The sequence below is a fragment of the Ailuropoda melanoleuca genome, chromosome 6, assembly GCF_002007445.2.
Source record: "Ailuropoda melanoleuca isolate Jingjing chromosome 6, ASM200744v2, whole genome shotgun sequence".
Classification (NCBI taxonomy): domain Eukaryota; kingdom Metazoa; phylum Chordata; class Mammalia; order Carnivora; family Ursidae; genus Ailuropoda; species Ailuropoda melanoleuca.
In genome coordinates this window covers 14,227,170-14,242,460 of record NC_048223.1, presented here as the reverse complement: position 1 = coordinate 14,242,460, position 15,291 = coordinate 14,227,170, and the positions used below count along the sequence as shown (strand labels likewise).

Here is a 15,291-nt window from a genome sequence, read left to right as displayed (position 1 = left end):
AGCTTGACAGCACATGGGAGATGGAACAGCAGATGTGAAAACAGATCAACAGAAATTATCTGACAGGATGACAGGGGGACACCAAGCAAAAAGAACAATTAGCCAGCCAGGCAGAAACCTCAGTGATTCCCTCTTAGCTGCCACAACCCACACTCGGTCTTGAAGGCCAGCACGCCTCACACAGGGGTGCATGTGTGTTGATGGGAATGTGTGTGAGTATGTGTGGGTAGACCCATGGGCAAGCGGACACACACACGTGTGCATGCAACTACATACTCATTTGCATGTACGAGTATGTGTATGTGGGTAGGAAATGGGTGTGTTATGCTTGTGTGGGTGAGTGTGGGGGCAGAGTCACTTCTGCTGTGAAGGTAAAGCCGAGATCCATGATATGCCCACAGCCTTGGTGCTGCCAGGAGACCCAGAGGCTGAGGTGACCAGGAGACCTCATAGGTTCTTGGAGAGAGGGAAAGGGCAGGTCTCTGCCAGCAGCCGTAGGCTTCCTTCAACACCTCCCTGGGCTGACCAAGGCCAGTTTCAGAAGATGCTGCTGCAGAGTGCCCCACCTTCACCAAACGGACCTGGGCGGGATCATGTGCTGTTTTCAGTGACCTCGGCCAATGCTTTGGCAGGGTCTGAGTATTCTGTGAGGGGCTTGGAAGAACATTGCATTGGGAGCTTCTCCTCTCTAAAATGGGGACAATCACAGCCTCCTTCAAGGACTGCAGATCACATGAGTTAGACTACACATAGGTACTCTGCATATACAAAAATGAGGACTGACCAACTGACTAGAGGGTATCTGAGAGAAGATGGAGAAACCCGCTGCACAAAAGACCCTCCCACGTTTCTCAGACTGGCTATGGGAAATACATGCCCATGCAGCGACCTACAGGACAAAGGTAAACCGTAATCAAGTGTTTCTGAGAAAGGCTGCATATTCTAGCTCCTAATGGAGAGCCATAACACACATTGGTGCAGTAAAGGCTCTGAGAAGTCCTGCACCAAAGAAACACGAAAAATTACATGGAACCCAACATTTCCCAAGCTTCCTTGCTCTAGGAAACTTTGTGCTTATAATCCCTGTTAATATCCCTTATTAATAAACTAGTGTTCCCAGGGCTTCAGGAAAAGCTGACTGGGTTCTAAAGGAAACCACATCCCTCTTCTAGTTTGTCATGGAATCCAAGTCAAAGTATTCATTCTCTGTACTTCACTTCTTCTTCTAAATAAATTAGTCTTGCTGGTAACTATGCCACAGCAATGCAAAGGGGATATCAAGACACAGGAGCAGCAGGCTTTCCTGCCAGTCCAAGATCCCCATGATCCTCCCCTCCACTCCTCAGCTGTGCTGCCCACTGCCCCTCCCAGGAGGCTGGGCTGCACTCTGCACGCCACTATTTATTTCTTTAATATCATGCTTACAAACGGCACTGCTTATGAAAAATGGCAGGCTTTTCATTTTATACAAAATATGAGAAATCTTAACAAACACCAACTTCCTAGCCATGTCTACATTCCCCTTCTTCTGAAGGTGGTATTATACAGTGTCAACAAGAGCTCAGACACAGAGCGCAGAATGACGGTCCATGACACGCCTCCCTCTGCACAAGACAGCCATCGGCCCAGTGGATCCCCAAGAAAAGACAGGTTTCCTGAGGCACTTGTTGGAATCTTTTTTGCTATGTGCATTTATTACGAAAAGTAATTTTGCATCCACATTCTGACAAGACACAGTAATACAGTCTGCAGTGGAAATCTGCATGGTGATTTGCATAAATTGACTCAAGACTCTTCTCAGGAAGAGAAATCATGAAAAGGAGTGTATGTGTGTCTTTTTCTAGCTGTGGCCAGACCCTGGCCCATGGCTGGGGAAGCATCCATGAGTGGCAGAAAGCAGCTGGGCATGACAAGCCCTCGACAATGAAGCTGCTGTTTGTGCTCTGCACTGGCAGATGACGTATAGGTTAGAGCCATGCAAATTAGCATGCAAACGAGGCTGGCAAAACTTCAGGATTCAGACTGGCAAGTGGGCGCTGTGGAGGAAGGAGGCGGCGGCCTCTGGAAAACACGCTGGGCAGGGTCTGTCCTTGCCAACAGCTCAGCTCTGTGCTCTGGGGGAGGGGACGCTGACTCGGGAGGCCACGGCACAGGTACCTGGCTTCCTTCAGCCATTTCAGCCTCCAAGTCTACGCAGTCCCAGGGCCACTTTCCTCTCACTAGAAAGTGGCTTGTGCCCGTCACCACCCAATTTAAGTACTTCAATCAATTGCTGTTTTATCTCCTGTGGTCTGAAAGGTAAACCAAACAGTATGTACCTTCTGACTTTAAATAAGGGATTCAATTTCATCAAAATCTGTCAATCCCTTCAAAAGCCACACAGATGCACAGGGATATGTGGCCTGACACTCCCTCGGAGGCTTCCTAGAGGGCCACGAAACGGACCAAGCACAAAAGCCCTCTCCTTAACAGGGTGAAAAGATGCTCCAAGTGGTAGACTTTGGAGGGTGTCTAAGAGCTATCTAAGGGTCACCTACAACGTGAACAGGACAGACTACTGACATCTGGGGCAGAGAACTGCATCATGAGTCCCTTTAACTTACAAAACGTAGCAGCTGCTACTGGTGGACTCACCCAATACCCACCGGCCACCTCCTACTCCCTTGCTTGCCTAAAGATGGTCAAAGTGACCTTCTGCTTTCCCAGCCTCTCCAGAGGCTAAGGGTGATCGGGTGACCCAATTCTGGCCAATAAGACATAAGCTGCAGTCTGGTGGAGAGGGAGAGCATTCCAGGGAAGCTCTTGCTTTCTTTTTCTGCCCTGAGTGCAGAGGTGATATCTGGAGCAGCAACAGCCAGCCTGCATGCATGCAGACGAGAACCCACACACCAGAAGGAGGAACAGAGTGAGAGTGAGAGCCCAGGGACCGACAGCATGATTGCGCAGCTGTGCCACCTCAAGTCCCACCAGGACTGCTTGTACCTGCCACCATGAGTCAGCTTTCTGTACTAGGAGTCACCTCCTAGTACATTCCTAATCTGTAATATGCTTAACCAAAGAGAGAGAGAAAGGGCAGAGGAGAGGAGGGAGGGAAAGACAAGATGTCAGAGCAAGGGCAGGTGAGCCCTCCGTCCAGAACCACATCATTTCCAGACGGAGTACGTGGGTGACTGGTGGGACCCCAGTGGGTCTCTGAGAGCAGGGTCATCTAGCCAAGCTGCCTGGCATTCAGGGAGACTTTATTGTATAAGACTGTCGCCTCACATTTTGACCACAGAACTTAATGTTTGTGAAGCTGGAACTCCACTCTACGAACATAATAAAATCGTCCTGTTGCTAGAGTTCAGTGAGGACTCGAGGTCCGCGTTCTGCCAGAAGCACAGCAGCACCCTTTGCCCGGTGTGAACACAGGGATGGTGGGGAGGCCCCTGAGCCCCTAGCCAGACACTTGGTTAGAGGCATCTCGTCCCTATCAACCTAGCTGGAGGGAGAGTTGCTCCTGCTGTCTGCGATTTTTTGTTCTGTTCTACTTTCCTATGTTGTATTGTGTAACGCACATCTATGTCAACGGTATTTTTGGCCTATGATTTTCCATCATCTAGACTTTAAGATCGATGTGAGCTATGGTCGAAATACAAATTAACCACATTCTTACTGCTAAAGTTTGAGGCAACTGGTCTAGGTGATATAGGGGTTAAATCCTATTGAAATAATTTCTAAGTTAAAAGAGAATGCAATACTAAGAAAGCAGGATGCTGGTCCAGGGTCTCTGAGCTAAGTGACAGACCTGGGATCTGGCCCCAGGCCTCCTCTGCATGCGGCATCATTTCTAAGGCGAAAGAAAGAGCTGAGGTAAAAGGGAACGTGCTGCATCCTTGTCCTTGGTGTGTGACCCCACTCTGACCACCTCCACCAGGGCAGACTGTCCCTGTCTCCCCCAGGTGCCAGGCAGGTACCTGAACACGACATGTGGACGGGCGGCATCTTAGATTCTGTGGAGAGAGGCCTCTCCGTCTGGTCCGCCCCCTCCTTTCTACACTCCAACCCACAGGACTCATCAGTTCTTAGGGCTTCGGGAATCCAGCTTCTGTGCAACCACTCGAGGGCCCGCCCCACATACCAGTCATTTTCAAACACCTTCCCTTGGCTGTTCCATCATTCCTTCCCACTCGACTCTTCGTTGTTTCTTTGTGTTGATGGCACAGATGGTCTTCCACAGTGTCTGGATAGAAACCTAGGGCCCACTCCGGCCCCTCCCTCTTCCGCATCCCACAGACCCTCTCTGGTCACTCATCCCTTTTACTGCCCTGTGGTGTCTCTGTCTTTGGCCCAGGCCCCTCACTCACCTCCCACTCGGCCCTGCATAACTGCTCAGCCACACTCCACCCTGCCCTGCCCCGCCCGGTCCCACATAGCTGCATCCAGGTCTGTGTGACCCCCCGCCTGCAATTGTCTCCCCTGTCCCAGCCCAGTGCTCCACATCTGTCTCCTACAAACTCTGAAATCTTTGATTGCATCAGTGCCCATAGTAGGAACCCTCAATAGCTCTCTGTTTCCTGCCTCACGAGCCCAAGCCCCTCTGAGCTTCTAGGACCTTCCACAGTCCCAACCATCTGGGCCCGTATATTCATGAGGCAGGGCACGCTTAGAGCCTAGGGCCCAGGGTACTTTTAGGGGACCATAAAAATATTGTTTAACTTTTAATTTCTTTTAAAATCAAGAGACAAATGAACATAATAATAAACGTAAAATAATCTAGTCTGGATTATACGTTCTTTTAACAACAGCTGTAAAATATAATTTCATATATATATATTTAATGAAGAAAGGAGCGAAGTACCAATAAAATCAAAAGCGTGTAAGTCCCATGAACACCAACATGCACCCTGCCAATAATCCATCCAAAGACCCCACTCTTCCCTCCACTGCGATAGGCAGACCCCTCCCCTCCCCACCACACACACACACACACACACACACACACACACACACACTCACTCAGTGCTGGATCATTACACTGTGGACTTCCACAAAGCCTTCTCCTTCAGCACGTAATCATTCCTCCCTCCAGCACAGCTACAGTGAAATTGTCCCATGCTCCCCTCCCGGAAACCTTCTGTGCCCATTAGAACAGCCACTGATCCCTGCCTTGTCTGAAGCTCCAGATGGTGCTGAGGCCCAAGCCAGAAGGTCTGGGCCCCAAGGGGATCAGACTGGGAGTTGCCGTAGTGGGTTGAAGAATGTCCCACCCCAAATTCATGTCCACCTGGAACCTCAGAATGTGACCTTATTTGGAAATACGTGGGAATCTTTGTAGATCAGTTAAGATCAGATCAGTTAAGAATCAGTTAAGAATCAGTAATCAGTTAAGAATCTCAAGATGAAAAATCATCCTGCATTTAGGGTAGGTCCCTAAATCTAGTGAGTGGTGTCCCTTTAAGAGGAGAGGACACACAGAGGCCCAGAAGGAGAAGGCCACGTGAAGACAGAGGCAGAGACCGGAGCTTCGCAGCCTCACAACAAGGGGCTGAGGCCTGCAGCTGCCCGACACTGGGGGGAGGCGCAAGGAAGGATTTTTCTCCCAGAACCTTCAGAGGGAGTGTGGCTCTGCCCCACCTTGGTTCTAGACTTCTGGCCTCCAGAACAGTGAGAAACTAAATTCTGTTGTTTAAAACTACTCAGTTTGTGGTCATTTGCTATGGCAGCCCTGGGAAACAAATCCAGAGCCCAGAGGTGAGAGGAAAGCCTCGGGGCAGAGAGGCCGGCAATGACAGTGCAGATTGCTGAGGGGCTGAGAGCTCCTCAGCCCACCCCTCAGCCTGTGGAGGCACAGCAGACACAGCTGTTCTGTTCCTTTCCCAGAGGCTCCATGGGATCCCCAGAGTGACCCAGCACGGGCAAAGCCTCCCAGTCCTTCAGAACTGGTCCTGTGGTCCTGGAGCAGCTGAGTAAGCTCCAGCAGGTCGGGGCCCTAGCCCGGGAGCCGCCTCTTAGGTCAGTGGTCTCCTAACTTGTGCCGTGGTGGGAGATGTACGGGCCGCTGGCTCTGGCCTAGGCTAGAAATTCATCTCAATCACCTCAGAGATTTAAGAAATGCTCCTGCCTGATACAGTCTCTGGATCTCCGGGCCATCGCCCCCGTAGGTGATGCTAATATACAGCCAAGACAGAGAGTCCCTGAGGGACCCATGAGAAACCCCAGGAGAGTGCTGCTTCCAAATCCTGGCCTCTCCTCCCAGTGGCCACCCGCAGAGGCATGGAACCTCCCATCATGGCGCTAGTGCAGGTTTCCAACCGGTGGCCCAAGGCCCAGACCTGCAGGTGTGTTTCATTGAGCCCACACAGAGGGTCAAGTCTCACCACAGTGCAGGTACCAGAAGGTGTCTTCTATAGGAACTTTTGAAAGCAATTTTTTAGTTAGGATTTTATACAAGAGAATTATTGCAGACGTTAATCTCACCAGGCTGTAATTCTTGATTTTTGGCTTCTTCAGGTGAGTGGTTTAGATGGGGTGACGGGAGGGGTGGTGAGAGGCTGGTTAGCAAATGTGTCAAGAGGAGAACAAGGTGCACGTGTGTGGAGCAGGGGCCGTGCCAGTCAGAAGGTGGCAGGGGACCTGGTCTCCTGAGGCCCGCCAGCTGACAAGGTGGCAGCTCCCAGTGGTCTGCCAGGCAGACAAGAACCCTCTGAGAGGTGGGATAAGGAAACCCAGCTTTGCAGGCCCCTGGGCCTCACAAGTCCTCATGCCAGCCCCTCAGGGCCTCGGGCTTGTCCAGCCCCAGACTGAGGAAGGGCTCACGCACTGCCACCCAGGATGAGGTTGAACCCCCTTGCTCTCCATGCCCCGGCTGAGGGCAGCACCAGATTCTGCAGCCAGGTCACTGTCTCCCACTGTCCCTCCAGACACAGAGAAGGCACCTGACAAACATCTGTGGTCAGAACGAGTGATTGAGGAACACGGGGGATGAGAGACAGAGCCAGAGGCATACAAAGGATAGGAGAGAGGGAGGGGTGATTCTGTCCTGGGAACTGAGTGTCTCAGCTAATGGGGCAGTGAGGGGCTCTCCTGGCTGATGGAGAGGATTTTTGAGGGGGTTGGTGGGGAGTGACCAAGAACAACCAGGAAGACTCCCCAGAGCCCTTGGGGATCTTGTCTACTTCCCAAATGTCTCTGCCACTGTCTTAAGAAAAACAAAATAAACAATACCATTTCCCCCTCTCTTCCTCCAGAGAGTTCATTAAAATGGCCTGTGTATGCACAGAATTGGATCCCTGGCCTCCCAGCCTAATTACCATTTTAAAGAACATTGGGAAAGAAATTCTATCTGCTGCAATAACAAAGTCAAAAAAGCCCAGAGTGGAGAAGGTCGCGCTTCCCTTTGGGCTTTCTCTCCTCACCAAGACATCTGGCCCCTGTGGCCTCTCGGTCTGCTGGGGTCCAAAAACCAAGGCAGAGAGTACCTCTCCAAGCCACTCTGGTACCAGTAGGCACTCGACACCAGTGACGGCTAGGCCCTGTGCTGGGCCTACGAACACAGTGGCAGATCTGAGGGGTCCTGGCCTCAGCCAAACGCAGAGCCCATCCAAGGAGCCGAGCGCACAGGAGTTCCTATGGAAATGGGAGACTAAAGGAGACCCGAGGACAACATGCTAGGGCAGAGGGGGCCGTAGTAGAGAAGAGGGAGGGCCCCACATGCAGAGCAAACAAGTGCTCTGACTCTTCATGAGTCAAAAGAATTTTTTCACAGCAGAGAAGTGGAGAGGGAAGGTCATTCCAGGAGAGGTGACACTATGAGCCAAAGTGCGGAGGCATGACTGTCGTCCGTGTGGGGACCAGTGAGTGGAGAGGCCTGCAGGACCACAGGATGCAGGGCAAGCAGCAGGCAATAGGAGAGGACACTGGAGATGGAAGTAGGAGGAGATTCTGGGAAACTCAAAGGACATGGGGGGGAGTTGAGGCCTTGATCCATGCCAATGAGAATCACTGGTCACTGCAAAGGCCCTGGGGCCATATCTGCTGCTACCTACCTCCAAAAAGAGTAGCCAGCCAAGAGTCCCATTGTTTTCAATGGGATACCAACGAGAGGCATTATAAATAACTTAGTAGTTTTTAAAAATCAATAATCAAAATAATATCTACCAGGTCATTCACATATAAACACACATACACACAAATAAATGCACACCCAGTCAGACTTCAGAACTGAAGTCTGTTAGAACTGTAATCTCAAAGGAAGACTGATGTGGCAGAACTCCCTTATGGGGAGGCCTCTGGGAAGCCCTGGCCTGGAGAGAACACAATGAAGACTAACTGTGGCCAAGACGGGCATTCTAAAGCCAGTGCCGAGGGTTGTGCAGAGAACTCAGGGCCCCTCCCAGAGCCGCACATTCTTACCCTCAGTCAACTCTTCCCAAGGCTGTTAGTTATCTGGTATTTCAGACACAGCAGAGGAAAAGCCGGGAATTCGAGGAGGCAGAGTGTATTTGAGGCAAAGATGACGTCCTGAGGGAGACAGACTAAAGAGCAGACACAGGACTGTAATCTGCACTGAGCTGTGCTCCGCATCCTCTATGTCCAGGGACGTGGAGGGACCTCTTAGCACAGCAGACCCTGGTTTGTGCTATAAATACATGTCCTCTGAGGACTCGGAAACAAAAGGATTCCATGATCAAACACATCTGGGAGATCCTGCACACTATATCCCTCCTTCAGCAAATCAAAACTATGTATTGACGTAGTAAAAGCCTTGAGAAGTCCTGCAATAGAAAAGTCGATTGACTTTTGTTTACCGGTGTTCCCTAAATCTGTATAAGCACTGAACCTTCGTCCCTACCTTTTCTTCTCGAGTAACACCAGCTAACATCTCTTGGAACCAGTATCTTACAGAACACACTGGATTAGAAAAATGATTGTCTCTTTGTTAAGGAAGAAAGTATCTCTTTTTTCTTAAAAATAGTTGGAATGATTCAGTTTGGTACCTTTCACAAAAAGCTATAGTTGCAAGGGAAATTCACTTCATCTGCACAATCCTCTTGACTCACCAGTAATGCCAGGAGAGTGCAATGTTACTGACTCCCAGGAACTCAGTCTCTGGGCCTCCTGGAGCCACCTGTGGGCCACTGGTTGGCCCCAGACCACTTTTGAGAGCCAGGAGCCAAAGGGCACTCTGTCCAGCCTCCTGTCCTCACACAGCACTGCAAGCCCATGACAACCAACCAGCCTCTCCGGGAAGGAAGTGCTTCAGCAACTGTGCGCGTTCACGTGCATGCATGCACCTGTGTGTTAGGGTCCAGCAAACATAACCATGCTTGAGTAGCGAGTTCTCTTACTGCTCTGGTTTCCATCTGCCTCATTTTACATCTTGCCTATCCATTCTCCTCTACATGATGACACTCCAAGTAACCAAACACTATGATGGTTTAGACCTGCCCATGGGGAGCAAGAGAACTGAGACTGAAATGTGTCTTCCCTCTGTTTTTCAAATTATCCTCTTGAAAGTGTTTCCTTTATCAAGGTTTGGATTTTCAAAAGGGCCCTGAGTCTTTACTGGGCTGGGGCCAGTGCACAGATGGGAAGCTCTTCCGATGCAAAACAGACCCCCAGGGGCCCCAGGACCATCGCGCTCTCGTCCAGCATGAGCGAGCCCTGGGGAGAGGCCAGCCTGGTCTCTAGGTGGCCATCCCAGCTGGTGGGGGAGGCAGGGGCACCCAGGATCTCACCTGGTACGTGTTGTCGAAGCTGTCGTACATGAATCGTGTGATCAGAGACGTCTTCCCGACTGCAAAACAAGAAGAGAGGCGTTTAGCTGGGGCAGGTACACTAGACTCCTCTAAACACATATCATGTGAAGCAAACAGATAAGGAACCAAAAAAGCCTAGAGGAAAAGATGAAATGCGGAAACGGAAGCAGGAGGCAGACCCCTGGACAGGGACCTCGAGGTGTGGTGGCAAAGCCTCCACTGGGTGGGCTGTAGGAGAGTTCTTGCCAGCACCAAGCAGGAGGCCTCCCCTGTCCCAGGAATTCTCACCACCCACACCCAGGTCTTCTTTGACCCCCAAGAGCCCTAGTAAGGCAAGGACCATATATGAAGAATCAGAGCAAGTTGGTGCAAGACGAGATGCTCCTCTCGCTTGGGCCCATGATCACCTGGAAATACGTCCCTGCCATTGGCCACAGGCTGGGATGGAGGCATGCTCTTTTTTTCCCCCATTCACTCAGCCTGAGGACTAGAAAGGAGGGTGGCTTTCCAAGGAACTGGGGGTAGTGGAAGTAAATGAGCTATCCCCTAATGTCTCCCAAGGGCACAACTATTTTTTGTACTGTAGGCCTGATGGTCCAGCTCCTCACAGGATGTTTAACATCCTTGGACCTTGCCAGGTAAATGCTGGCAGGATCCCTGAGCCCTGAGTCAACTCAGGACCCCCCTCCCACATTTGCAATGCCCTCTAAGAGGCAATAACACCCCCAAACAAGAACTACGGGCATGGCTGAGAGAAACCAGGTAGGCTCTTGGGAATTCCACAACTGCTGCTAATTTGCCAAACTGCGAGACCTGGCTTCTGACCTAACCCTGTGCAGGTCCCCTGGGGCTTGGCATTGGCGGAAATGCCTACTCCAGCACCTCTCATTATCTGGGAGGGGAGGAAGGGTGACAAAGGAACATCTGTTGAGTCAGGCCCAGCATGGACTGCTTCTCTACACTGTTTCATCAAGTCTCTGTCATGGGCCTGGGAGGCTCGGAGGGGGACTAGCCCAACTGAGCTTGGCTCAGACCCCCTCCTGCTCTGGGCTGCTGGAGAAAGACAATGCTGGCAGGGAAAGCAAGAGTCAGCACCTGAAGGCTCTCCATCCTGCCTCTCCCTCATTCTTGGATGGGATGTCCACAGGCTGGGCCTGGTGTGGTGGCTGGTCACTGCCTGGATTGAGCAGGGCAACCCAACTTGGCTCCTTTGGGAAGGGTCTTTTGCCAATTTTGAAGCCTTATATACCATATAAGACACATGCAACCATCTTCCAACAGCCAACATTTCTAAGGGAAATGCAATTGTCTTCTAGACGGAAGGCACATTTGACAGACTGCGGCAAATGTAGATGGCCCCAGCTTTCACCTAAAAGTGATACGCGGGATTCAAATCCTGGCTGGGGTCGTGTTTAGCTGTGTCATTGTGAGGTGGCCACCGCTCCTCTGGACCTCAGTTCCTCATTTTAAAATGGGTACAATAACATCAAAGACTTCAGAAAGCAGTGGTAAGAATTAAATAGAAGTGCCAGGTACATAGGAAATGCTTAAAAGTGGAAGGAGGCAGCAGGTAACTGAGATACTGAGACAATTTCCAGAATATCAGATTAAAAAAACCACTACCACGACCACTGGCTTGACCTTGCCCATCATATGTCTCTTCATTTGGCTGTTTCTGATTTGCATTCTTTATAATCAAACAATAATCATAAGTAGAACACTTTCTGGAGTTCTCTGAGATGTTCTGGTAAATTATAGAACCTGAAGAGGGTCACGAGAACCCCTGAATTTGCGGCCAGTTGGTCAGATGTGTAGTGTCCTTGGGGAGCCCACTTGCAGATGGCATCTGAAGTGGGGGGCAGTCTCATCAGGGCCACACCCTTAAAGGGGGGGTCTGATGCCAGCTCTGGGTGGTAGTGCCGGGTCATATACCAGCTGGCGTCACAAGAGCCACATTTCTATTCCGAACATCTCTGGGATGAGCAGTAACATATCCATGATCTCTTCTAATCTAAGTTGGAAACCGAAAGGTATTAATCTGTCAAATGCTTTTCAATTGCTTTAAATCTCCCCTTAACTTTCACATGAGGGTGAGGAATGGAGGTTTCCCCGCACGGAAAGTCCTGGCTGCAAAGTGCTAAGGGGACCACAGAGTGCAACCCGGAGCAAGAAGCAGACAAAAATCAAGAGAACACAGCATCCTCCTTTTCTAAGAGACAGTGGAAAGTTACCATCTCCTCGGGAAGAGGGGGATCGCAGGGCCCACTAGCAATTTCCCCAGGTGGTGACACACCACATCTCGGATCTTGGGGGAGGGGAGCGAGCATCAGGAGCAGGACGGGGAGAAGGAAGGATGACACCAGTTCTCTTCCTGCACCGGGTTCTTCCCTGGGGCAGCTGAGCAGGCAGGGAGGAGAGACCGTGGAATCACAGAAAGTAACGAGAGAAGCAGGAGGTCCGTGGAGTGTCTGAGAACTTAGAAATCCCCACAAGGGCTTCGAACGCCAAGTCACCCCATCTCGAGACAACCACCACTGGCAGTGGGCGAGCGGTGGCTCACAGGGTGACTGCAAGGTAGAGGAAGGTCCTGAGACAACAAGCTGCTCACTGGGGCTGTGCAGAAGGAACTTTCAGATGTGGAGCCCTGCCAGTATTTCCTGCGCCTTCCCACAATAACCACGATGGGCAGCATGTGACTGCTGTGTTTACAGAGTGTGCTCCGGGCATGTGCCAGGGGTGCCAGGCAGAGATTTACCTGACAGCAGTGAGCAGAAGCCATGAGACCCCTCCCCACTGGAAGCTGGTCAGAATTCTGTGCTTGCAGCAACCCCACGCTAAGTTCTTAACACGGTTTAGGCCTCAACTCTGAAGCAGGTGCTCACATTATCCTCATTTTATACAACGGGAAATGAGTTGACAGCTCTTTGCCCAGGGCCAGACTGAGTGGGGCCAGGCTGGGGTGGCCTCGCCAGTGCACAAGCTCCTCTCCCCCTCAGCATCTTGGGATCACCCTGGGTCTCAGGATTCTGCCAGGTCATTGCCACCACCACTATGGACGTCATAGATTCTGGAAATGGCCCCAGCAAGACAAGGCTCCATTTCCTTGGGACCAGACAGAGGTAGGGGGCTTTTCCCCGCTGGGGCCACGCTTGACCCAATCTGGAAGGTCAGAAACTGGGAAGTGAGAGGCACAAGGGGGGGCTCAACATGTGAGGGTGAGTGGGCTTGAACACCTGGGGCCCAGCACCCCACCTGAAGCCTAGACTGAATGATGGGTTTATTACTCATTTGCTGCAGAAGGGAATAATTTCTTACTGTTCCTCCGGGCCTTTCTCATTTCTCAGGGCAGAAGCCCACCCTCTTCCCTGCCTTGGAGCTTCCCCAACCACCCATACTCTGTCAGCAGCTGCCAGGATAATGTGGCTCAGAGCCTCTACGACTGCCCTGGGTGGGAGGATTGGGAACCCGCAAACGGAGGGCTGGCACCGCCCGCCTCCTCGGCATCCTGCTCTCTCAGGCTCACCGTGAAGGGTGGCAGGACAGCTGCAGCCATCACCTGACTGGGCACTACCACTGCGCCAAAGTGGGGGAGGCCCGAGAGGGGCAGCGGCATCGTGCATTCGACCAGCTCCTGCCGCCTCTGGGAGCCGTCCTCCCCCTGCAGCTCTGTGCTCAAGGTCACACTGTCCCACATGCCTTGGAACAGCAGCTCTCGGACACCACTGCAGCAATGCAGAGCTGTTTCTGAGGACAAAGATTCAGCTCCGCTGGCAGGATTATATTCAATAAGCAGGCATATCGTTACTGAGCTCTTCTCTCTGCTCACGGCTCAGCAGTATCTTCTGGTAGTTTAGTCCCGCATGATTAAGCAGGGAGATGCATTTTTCCTCTTTCAACCAAATGAGGGTGAGAAAATTCATTACTGAGCATTTGCCAGGAGTCTTTACAAAGAAGACGGACTCTCTTACCGGGCTTCTACTCAGTGCCAGACAAGAAAGGTGGTGCTTAACTTAGGTTCCCTCATTGAATCGTCATCACGATCCAATGAGTTAGTTATTGTCAGCAAGGTCACAGAGCTGGTAGGCATTGGAGCTGGCGTATAAACCCAGATCTGACGCCATTGTCCATGCCCCATGCACACCGTCGTGCTCATTTATGGAAAGGCTTGACCAGCAGCAAAGTGAGAGATCACAAAAGGCAGAGGCCCAGGTGGCTGGGCAGCCGTGAAGGCCACAAGGAGGAGGCAGGGCAGTCGCCGAACTGTGGGAGGGTGAAGGTGAGGGAGAATGGGTGTTCCAGGTGGAGGGAACAGTGTGAGGAAAGGCACAGAGGCAGAGACACAAAGCTCGTGACAAGGGACAGGAGGCGATAGGCCAGGGGGTGCAGAAATGTGTCCAGGAACCATGGAGGATACAATGGGAGGTCTCCACATCTGAGTTTTGTCTCGGGGAAAATGAAGCCCGACCAATGTGTAAAGAGAGGTGTAAGTGACAAACACTGCTCAAGGCAGCTCCTTGTGGCCAGTGGGTTGATTTAGACCAAAATCCATCTCCAGGGCCAGTTGTGGAGGGAAGGAAGGAAAGGAAGGTAGAGAGGAGAAGCAAGGCCAGAAGGGCAGGGAATACACCAAGGAGCATGGATTCTCTCTCAAGGGTGGCGGCAGCTTCTGAGGGGTCTTAAGTAGAGAGGTGGTGGGAACAGGTGTGGCCATTCATAACTTCATCATAACATGATGGCCCACCCAATATTCCCCAGCCCCATGCTCTTTTTACAAAGTGCCACTGATACTCTGTCTAGGGGCGAACCTGGGCGGGCCTGTGACTATGGCAGAAATGGCACTGTGACTCTCAAGGCTGGGTTAGGAAAGGCAGCACAGCCTCTGTCTGGAGTGCTTCTGCTCCCTCATACTCTGGAAGCTGCCCCTCCAACCCAGCCGCCATGCTGTGAGGAAGCCCAAGGCAGCCTACGTGAGGGAGGACCACACAGACACACCCACCTGGCAAGAGATGGAGGCCCCCACCAGCAGCCGACCTGTGGGTAAGGCAGCCTTCCAATGACTCCAGCCCCCAGCCTTGGAGCCATCAGCCGATGCCCAGTGACACGGAAACACACCTTCCCTGCCAGAATCTGCCCAAACCATACAGATTCCTGAGCAAAGTAAATATTCACATCGTCCTATGCCACTGTTTGGGGTGTTTGTGATATGCATGACATAACCAGAGCAACAGATCTGTGCTTTAGGAAGAAAACTTACAGCACTTTGGGCAGAATGGCTTACAGATTAGGGGAGGCAGTCCAGGGAGAGACAGCAGATCTCAGTGGAAGCAGGGGGAGTGGGGCTGGGGAGAAACAGAGCTAGGGATAGCAGGACTCCATGACTGGTCAGATGCGGAGGAGAGCCCAGGACACCTCCCTGTCGCCCGGCTTTGTGACTAGCAGATGATGGAGCCATTCCTTATGCCTAAGTAAACTCGATGAGGAGCCAGCACCAAGTAAGTAAAGTCACCTGAATTCAGGTCACCCACAAAAGCTTTTAAAATTGTCAGGCCAA

The 15,291-nt window shown here is 51.6% G+C and overlaps 1 protein-coding gene across 3 annotated transcripts in view; it reads right to left on the bottom strand.

Moving 5' to 3' along the window:
- Nucleotides 1-15,291, bottom strand: part of RAB6B (RAB6B, member RAS oncogene family) — a 60,209-nt gene that overhangs the window by 23,159 nt on the left and 21,759 nt on the right. For all 3 annotated transcript variants that reach the window (XR_004625999.1, XM_034661977.1, XM_002924068.3), the window contains exon 2: nt 9,720-9,778. Coding sequence is in view for 2 of the 3 variants with exons in the window: in XM_034661977.1 (XP_034517868.1) it covers nt 9,720-9,778 (59 nt within the window). In the remaining variant the exon portion in view is untranslated. The remainder of the gene's footprint in view (nt 1-9,719; nt 9,779-15,291) is intronic.